At 29.1% G+C, this 10,114-nt stretch overlaps 1 protein-coding gene across 1 annotated transcript; it reads right to left on the bottom strand.

Annotated features, from left to right (window-relative positions):
* Positions 1-592: 592 nt before the first annotated feature.
* LOC123204047 (dof zinc finger protein DOF4.6-like) lies at positions 593-2,305 on the bottom strand. Its single transcript, XM_044620586.1, is given in 3 exon segments — positions 593-1,149; positions 1,152-1,574; positions 2,027-2,305. Coding segments are annotated over 3 exon segments (837 nt in total). The 5' UTR covers positions 2,051-2,305; the 3' UTR covers positions 593-759.
* Between the last annotated feature and the right edge of the window lie 7,809 nt (positions 2,306-10,114).

The following is a 10,114-nucleotide window of genomic DNA, read 5'->3' as shown; positions in this document are numbered from 1 at the left end:
TCTTCAAAATATTCACATTTAGAGTTACAACAGTAGGTGAGCTTTCTGGTTGAGGCAGCAGGCTTTAATGGCTGATCAAGTTTAAAACACAACTCAACTTCATTTACTCACTTGGAGGGATCAAAATCTCTTACCTGGTTTTTCTTCCGCAACTTTCATTTGCTTCTTTGTATATTATTAATAATAATATCTCCCTGAATCTCTGTGCTTCTTTGTGTGACCTAAAATGATCTCAGAACCTGTTTACAAGAAAGAGAGAAGAAAAGAAAGCCAACTCTTTCGAGATTTGATGGGTACTAATAAGACAAACCATCTTTCATCTGTAAAACTCCTTAAAACCTGCACATTTTACACTATTTATAATTTGTACCAAGCCAACAATGACCCTTCTTCTCTTTCAGTGGATACATGATAACATGAAATAAAGGGCATAAGGCAAGTCATCTTCTACTTATAATTACCCTAAAGAATCTGGACTTCTCTGTATAATATCATCATGTCACCGCTCTTCTGAAGCCAATTGGAATTAAGCTTCAAATTTCCACCATTGGTCCATTGCCAAACGGTAAATAAAAGAGACAAAGAAGCAAAGTGTGTAAAAAGAGAAAGAAACCCATTTACCCTTTATGTTAGTAGTAATGTAGAAATCCATACAAGTCACCCACTTTAACAAATTAATATAAGTTAAATATATAAACCAAAAGAAAAATAAAAATAAAAATAAAAAGACCCAAATTATTTTTCATCATATTTTTTATTTTACCATGATCCTCCTCCTAACATTCCAGTCCAATACCCTGAAGAATCTCCATGCTCCCTATTCTGTTCAATATCAGTTGTGCTTGAGACTTGTTTCAAATCTTCAAATGGAAACAAAAGCCTTCCAGTGCTGGTCTGTTGAACTCCAGGTAGACTGTCAAACCCATTTACTCCAAGCCCATCTAAAGAGAAATTTAGGGTTGGTTTAAATTCTTGCATAGCGAAGCCTGGTGTGTAAACAGCATTTGGATCTGCGGGAACCTGCATAGGCATGAAAGAATTCAACCCTCTTGAAGAGATTCCAGTGAGAAGCTCCAGAGCTGAAAGGTGAGGTGTAGTAGTTGATGAAGAAGAAGAAGGAATTTGGTTCTTGTTGTTGTTGTTGCTGTCGATGTTGGAACTTGAACCAACTCAGAGATACTTCTAAAACCACTGAAAGCTAAGTTGAGATCTTGTCCTTCAATGATCTTAGGGTTTTGAGTAGAAGACTGTGACAATCTTGGTGGTGTAACAAGATCAGGAAGCTTCTTTGATGAAGAAGAAGATGATGATCTCTTGTTCTTCCTTGAACCACCACCAACAGGAATATTTCTCAGAGACCCACCTTCAGTCCAGTACCTTCTGCAAGTCTTGCAGAAATACCTCGGCTGTGTGAGGCTGTAGTTGTTGTAGTAACAAAACTTTGTGTTAGTAGAATTGCACCTTGGACAATTCAATGGCTGTGCTTCTTTTTGAGGTCTTGCCTTCCTATCTAAAGGAGCTGGCTTTGGGCATGTATTTGTGACTACCTCTTCTATCGGTTTCATCAAAATCTCCTGGAAAAGCGAAAAGAAAAACAATATTACAAAAAGAAGAGCTAGAAATGAGTAAAATGACATAAATAAAGAAACAATAACTTGAAGATCAAACAAGAAACACTGAAGATTAAAAAGATGATAACAGACAAACAAAAAAATAAAACCAAACAAGGGCAGCTGCTTTACACGTTTCAAGATCATAACATCCCAACAAAAAAGGAGGAGAAAAGAGAGAAACAAATAAAAAGAACTCCTCTTTCTTTATCACATAGGCAAACGAGAAAGATAAAGTGAAAAAAATACTGAAGAACTGATAAAAACTAAACCAATTGAGTGGGGACTTGCACTAGCCATCATTCTTTATTAGTTTTAAAAGAAAACAAAGAACCCCCATATACAATTAAACTTTTCTGCTTATGAAAAAGCCTACAGCTTGATGAACACAGCAGGAGATGGCTAGATTTCCCTACCTGTGGCCATTGAGCAGTGTCCATGATGAAAAAACTGAACAGGAAGGAGGAAGAAATGGTATCTCCTAGAGAGGCCAAAAAAAAATCAGAGCTTAAACTTGAAACTGGTTAAACAAAGTTGGAAAAGGAAAGTTTGAGATGGATTTTAGTCTATGGACGTTCTATGAATATCTCTGAACTTTGCTTTATGAGAGTTTATGTGGTGGGCGTTTGTATATGAGAGAAAGAGAGAGAGATAGAGTCAAAGATGAGTAGTTTTGTCTTCATAAATAAAATATTATGTGTAATATGCCATTTTACTTTGTTATTTATTTTTATTCTCTCGGAGAATCTCCATTTGCAAATACAAATTTAATCGTGTAAGGAATGGCTTTCCATATAAGTTAATTATGTATGTTAAGTCGGCTTGAATTTGATGAAATCCATAAATTATTAAGGCCGAAAGACTTGTTCCCACCTAAGATATAGTATATATTCAAATATTCATCTGTGAAATTTTAAAAACTCAAATACATATCTATAGATGGTTAAAATTAAGAAATCTATTAGTTTTAAGAGTAAATTTGTCATTTAACTAATATCGGATAATTTTTCGACGCTCTCTTGGCAATGTCTCTCCCTCTCTGGCATTATCTCTTTCTCTTAGCAATCTTTTTTGTTCGATACCAGTGCTTATCTGTCATCTAGACAAAGATTTATTTAGAGACGAATCGTTCGCCTGAATGATTCATTGTTGTCCAAACATAGATGAGAGTATAATCATTCATAATTGTCCAAACGAAGTTTGTTTCAGTTGGCAAATAGTAATTAAGACAGGATAGACAATAAAAGTAAAACAATAATAACTGTCGAATAAAGAAAAAATTATCAAATAAGAAGAAAAATAATTATCGATGAGACCAACTTAGATATCAACTTTGATCTCAAATCAAACTTGTGAAGTATTCTCCTAGCAATCTTTTTTGTCCGACACCAGTGCTCATCCGTCATCTAGACAAAGATTTATTTAGAGACGAATCATTCGTCTGAACAATTCATTGTTGTTCAAACAAATATGAGAGTATAATCATTCATAATTGTCCAAACGAAGTTTGTTTCAATTAGTAAATAGTAATTAAAATAGGATAGACAGTAAAAGTAAAATAATAATCACTGTCAAATAAAGAAAAAATCATCAAATAAGAAGAAAAAGAATTATCAATGAGACCAACTTAGATATCAACTTTGATCTCAAATCAAACTTGTAAAGTAGTAAACATTGATAATTCTCATGCTTTCGAAATTAGACTAGAAATCAATCCAGTAAAGGGGATAGTTTGGTCCAACTAGCAATGAAACTATTTGGCCGATAAAAAAATCGATTGACTACTTACACCAAATAATTTTAATTTGATAGTATATATATATTTAAAATTGTTAATAATTTTTTTAATTAATTTTTTTATAAATCAGATCAAACCTAAATTTTTTACCATATTCAATCGATGGAACCATTCGATCAAGTCTAACCTAATTTCAAAATTGATTTTTCAGTGAACCCACAAATCTAAGCCGGTTTTTCAAAAATGCAATTATAAATATAGAAAGCAAATAATCTTAAATCGCATCCGTCCAATCTTAATACTATTAATACGTACGGCCTCATTATATACTATAAAGTTGTTCATTTCTTGATCCCAAAATTAAAACACTACTAAAGCCATGGATAATGACTTCACTGCCACCGGCAACCGACAATGCATATCCGTCAAGGCTTCAACAACGACTTCACTATAACTCAGTTAATCCATCATCATCAACAGGGCGGCATCGTCCGGTCAAGCTATACATCGGCCGGTGTATAGATTTATCGTATAAATTTATGTGATAAAATTAGTTATTTTAATTGAATTTTGATGATTTTCACATCAAAAAATCACTTGAGCGGAGAAAAAGGTATCGGTGATGATGTTAATGAGGTGTCGAATTAAATCCTTAAAAAAACGATTATAAAAAAGAGATAATATAATTTTAAAAGTGTAAATTTAATATTTTTAAAATTTAAAAAAACAGTTATTAACCCTAAAATATAAAAATCTTAAATTGTAAAAATAAAAGAATAATTTTTTAAAATTAAGTTAAAAAAATTTATTAATTTTTAAAATTAAGATAAAAAAATTAAAAAAATTATTATTTTTAAATAAAACCTCTAAATAATATTGAACCTATCAAAAAATTTAAAACCAAACGGAGCCCTAGTTTTTTCTCTTGGAAATTTGGAATGGCCTGTCTGTTCCGGTGTGGCAAATTTAGTTGAGTCACATCTGAAGCTAAATGATTAAACGGTGGTGACTGGCTCAATCCCATCTTGTAATGATGACTTTGATCGATGATTAAATGGGGCCTCCTTCTACTTATCAAAACGTAGGCCCACGTGGGCTTTCTTTTTGAACAAACTGCCATCATTTCTTTGCTTATTTTTTCCTCTGCTTCGGCTCCACCTTACCTAATCATACTCTCACCTCATTTTAACATGCACACGTGGATTCTTAACACTGCCGTAATAAAAAAAAATCATAAATCTCCCCACCACTAACTTCTTCTTCATCCATCATGCATGCACGCATGCACGCACATGACAATGACCTATCATTAAAAAATAAATTATTTTATTATATATTATAAAATAATATTATATATATAAATAATAAAATATTATTATATAATCAATTATTTTAAATTAAAAATAAAATAATATTTAATCATATAATAATAATTATTTTTATTTTTATTTTGATAATAAAATAACTTTATCTAAGTTAAATTATTATTTTTAGATAGAACTAACTATATCGAACAAAATAAGCTTCGAATTCAATGATTAATCTCATATTTACTGAATCAGATAATTCAATAGTTTGATTTTGATATATTATCAGAGGATATTTAAATTTATATTCTTTTATATATGAAGTTTATTCTTTTGCTACTAAAGTCTTACGCTATCCCTTAGAGGTGACATGTCATTATTTATATACAAAATTATATGAATAGTTTTATTATATATTATATTGTATCACAAGATACGTAATCTAAAAATAATACAATAAAATAATAAAAAATTTAGTTCATACATTATTATTTTAAAAAATATTATAAATATTTTTAAAAAATTAAAATTTTGTAAATACATCTTATTATATTTTTATTTTTTTGAAATATATATTGATTAATATTAGTAATATATATTATATCAATAAAACTATATGTATATTTTTAAATATATAAATAATTATATATTTAATATATATTATTAATAAATTAAATAATTCTATATTAAAAATAAAATAATATTTAATTATATAATACTATTGATCCACTTTGTTTTATTAATTTAATATAGGTTAAAATATATGGTATTTTATATATATATATTATTATTATAAAATATCGATCATATACAGGAAATTGGTGATAATTATGGTGTGGATTACTTGTCCGATTCCTCGAAAGGACTTCTGCAAAATCGTGGCCGGAGCGGAGTAGCGTCGTTTATCGTAGTGGAGAATGGCGGCGAAGGGAAGCCGTCAGATGTGGGGTACGGTGGGGACCACCGAAATTCTAGGTTAACGAAACGTGTCCCACGGAGGTTGGAAACATGAATTGAATTCTTGGAAAAAGCAAAGGCAGCGTGTGGGGTGGGCGGTGTGCTGCAGTGCAGCTGGTGGTGTCGTGGGACCCACTGGCTTTCACGCGCATGCCAAATTCCTACCCAACCAAGTAAGGAATCTAATCACAACCGTGTGATCTTAAATATACCAACCTTCTACTGCATGATATCACGTGATTAGCTTCCCCTTGACGTGGACCGCATGTGCTAGTGGATTCCACGTCAGCCACATAAATTATATTTTAATGACTTGATTGATCTTTTTTATTTAGAATTTCTATTCCCATTTATGTGGTCAAAACTATAATTAATTAAATTAATTTGTAAATCAAGTGATTGGGTTATTACAACCGTTGATTTCAGTCTAGTTTCTTGATGAGGCAGATTTTAAAGGGACCCACTAAATCTCTGATGAGTTAAGATGTTCCCCAATGAGAGGAGCTAAAGCATAATTTTGTAGACCATTATTATATATACATCATTTATATATAACGTCCTCATAATTTTATTTTAATTTAACAATTTTTTAATTATATAATAATTTATTATTTATATATTTAAATTATATATATACATAATTTTATTATAATTTTAAGATTAAAAGACATTTTTAATCCAAGTTTTAGTTTACTCTCAAAAACATACTTATGATAGTTTAAAAATTCAAATATTTATCTATAGGTTAACTTTTGTTAAAATTTTATGTTAAAGATAAAGGTAAAATCGTTATTTTACTAGTAAATTCTAAACCCTTAAAAATCTATATCATTTTCTTTTTTTTAGTTTGAAAAACTAATAATTTTTTTCAATGATTAAATTTTAAAAAGTTACAATTTCTCTCTAGAGTTTGAAAATTGTTTCCAATCAACTAATTTGACAAACAGACGACAGCTAGAATGATAGTAGGATGATGAATGGATGAAGAAGTGTCGTCCATCATCGAAACAAGAAAGGACAACGTTTCGTCGTTTGGATGTCATCATATTAGGTGCGATATGCTTAAGTCTAGAGTTTGAAAATTGTTTCCAGTCAACTAATTTGACAAACAGACGGCAGCTAGAACAATAGTAAAACGATGATTGAATGAAGAAGTGTCGTCCATCATCGAAACGAGGAAGGACAACGTTTTGTCGTCTAGACGTCATCATATTAGGTGCGGTATGCTTAAGTCTACAAACGAGTTAAGCAAAACAACTTGGAGTTTAGGTATATTATTTTTGAGCTAAGCTTGAGTTTGTTGTTATTCGACTTGGTAAGGTTGTGAGTTTATTGTTCGACTCAAGTATTATATTAGTAAGCTCTTAAAAGTTTAAAATTTTATGTTCATACCCTTAAAATTTTACTCTTAACTTTACATATGAGAATAATTGATAAATATACAAATTATATAGTTTAATTATGATTTCTCAAGTCTTACTCGAATTAATCATTCTCATCTCAAACTAGAGTTTTACATAAATGTAAGTGAGCCAAACTCGAGTCGAACAATAAATGATTCGTCTTGATTTATTGGACCTAATTGATATAGGCTAAACCTCAAGGACCAAATATTTTTTGGGTAAGCATGGTAGTCGAATTATGTATTATATTGTGTATCGAAAATTTAATTTTTTGTATCGTATATTAAATATCGTATAATATAATATGACTTTTTAAAAATAAAGAATAAATATTAATAAAATAATAAAAATTTTTAATTGATACATTATCAATTTGAAAGTATTATAAATACTCTTACAAATTTAAAATTTTTTACGTACATCTTACTAAATTATCATTTTCTTAAAAAAAGTATATCAATTTATAACAATAATATCTATCATATTATAAAATATATATCATATTATATAATATAGTTATTAATATCGTAAGATATTAATAACTATATTAGTAAATGAACGAAAATGTTTTTAGCGCCCCTGCACAAGAATCTAACTAAAAAAATGCAAATGACAATAATAGTAGTGGGCCTAACCTGGCTTTGAAAGTTACATTATTGATGTAGAAGTAGGCAAGGGCCGGCGCCTTGAGGACCCCAAAACGGTGAATTGAGAAGCACTTTATATAATATTCCTCAAACGGCGCCTAAGACTAAGCAGAAGAATTGTTTTTGGAAGTGGATTTTAGCTGGAAGTCCTAAGACTTAAAATAAATATGGGTAATATTATGTGTTTAATTTTTGTATATAATTTTATATATAAATAATAATATATTATTATATAATTAAATAAATAAAAATTAAAGATAAAATAATATCAAATCTAATAATGATATATTGTTATTTGTATGTAAAATTATGTACATAGTTTTATTGATAAATATTTGATGGAATTGCTTGTTTCGGATTTTGTTGTATAAAAATGAAGCCTTTGTAGTTGTTGAAAAGCTATTAAGAATATTAAGTTTGTGAAGTGTGTTTTGCATAGTTTCTCATTGATTATATATTATTCCTAAACTAAGAAATAGAGGGTGATGCAAACATTAGGGTTGAATTAGATTTGAGTTGTTTGAATTCGAATCGAATAAGTTTAATTCAAGACAATACGAAAATTAGCATTTTAGACAACTTAAATTGAATTCAATATTTAATTTTTTTAAGAAGAGTTTAAACCTCAACTCATTAATCTTGATTTAACTTTTTTGGATTTAACTTAAATCGAATCGAATTCTAGCGAACATCTCATTAGTCAATGAAAAGAAATAATTTTTTAGAGCAATGTTAGGAGCACACTTTTTTGAATATACAAATTATGTGTCATTATGCGATTAGGAGTTATTTTATCTTCAATTCAAAAATCATTCAATTACATGTTAACATATTACTTTGTATCTAACTGTGTATTCAAAAGTGCGTATATATAGTTTTATTAAAATTTTTAAATTTTATTCACGAGCATTTTTGGTCTTGTAAGTAGTAATGATAATTTTAATCTAAATTTAGAGTTCCTAACTAATCCTTATTCTAATAGAGTAGGGATTCTCCGATAGAAATGAAGATCATTTTAATATAATTTATACACTTAAGGTCCCTTTTGCTAAGTTTTTGGAATACAAGGGCAAGTGAAAACAGGGAGAAGAATGTAAAGGGCCCATATTTAGCTTGAATGTGGGCCTAATGTTGTTATTATGGGCCTGGTGAGCTTATCATTGGTGTCTTGGGCTATGGGCTGATATTTGCATATTGTTTCAGCTTTTTCACAATAAAAGATGCTACCAATTAGGGGTAGATCTGCTCCAAGCCTACAGCTAAGCTCAAATGATCCGATTTCAAGATAAAGATCTAATCCGGTAGCTCTACGAGATCGATTCGTCTGTCTAAACGATGATTCTATTTATTTAATTGACAATATTATTTACATATTTGATAATACTTTTTATACTATTAATATGCTTATAATGATACTATATACTAATTTAAATAAATTTAAATTTGAATTAAATATTATGTCTTTAATTTGAATTCAAGTTGGTCAAGAGCTCGGTTCTTCCCAAAGCAAATGAGACCTTAATATGATCTAAGTTAGCTTAATTTGATTCAAATTCAAGTTAAATTTGAGTAAAAAAATTTGACTCATTTTTTAAATAAAGCAGAACTCAAACTAGGAGGTCTTCGATTTAAGTTCTACTTAAATTCATATTTCAAATCAGTAATTTAAATTCATAATTTGATTTAGCTTAAATCAACTCAAATTCATTGTTTGAATTAATGATTTGAATTTGTAATCCGATTTGAATCAATAATTTGAAATATTATTTAAATAAAATAACGTCATTTTATCAGTAAAATATAAATTTGAGTCATAAATTTAAATAATAAATCTAAATTATTAATTTAAATTATAAAATTGAGTTAAACTAAGTTAAAATATTTTTTAATGTAAATCAAATTTAAACAAAACCTATATTTAATTTGATAAACTTAAATTACTTTTTTTTTTTTTTCAAATCGAACTCAATTTAATGGATGTACACATCTGACCGATTCGGATACTATCCACCCGTAGAGCAGACCCCGCAATCAACGACCTAGGCTGTCCAATTTGCAAGGACTAAGCTGTCCGATCAAGAAATCCATTGTGCTTTTGATGTGTACGGCGCATCAGATGACAGGTCCACAATCTTGTTTGCATTTGAAAATTTTAACAACCCACTAGTTTTCAAAGTCAAAAAAGATTATTCATTCATATAAATCGAACGGTGGAGATTACTCTTCCAGTAAACCCAACCTGTTCCACGCCTTCCACCTCTAATAATATTCCAGTCAAACGTCAACTGTAACATAAATGTTTTATTACATGAACATAACTGGTTTGAGTTCGAAAATTGAATAAAAATAAATATAAAAAATTAATTAAAAATAATAAAATTTAAATAAAATCGGCACAAAAATTTAAATATTTTTAATATATTAAATATTTAATTTTTGGTATAAATAAATT

This window comes from Mangifera indica, chromosome 20 (genome assembly GCF_011075055.1).
Source record: "Mangifera indica cultivar Alphonso chromosome 20, CATAS_Mindica_2.1, whole genome shotgun sequence".
In the NCBI taxonomy this organism is placed as follows: domain Eukaryota; kingdom Viridiplantae; phylum Streptophyta; class Magnoliopsida; order Sapindales; family Anacardiaceae; genus Mangifera; species Mangifera indica.
The sequence above is the reverse complement of the archived record's forward strand: the minus strand, read 5'-3'. Positions and strand labels throughout refer to the sequence as shown.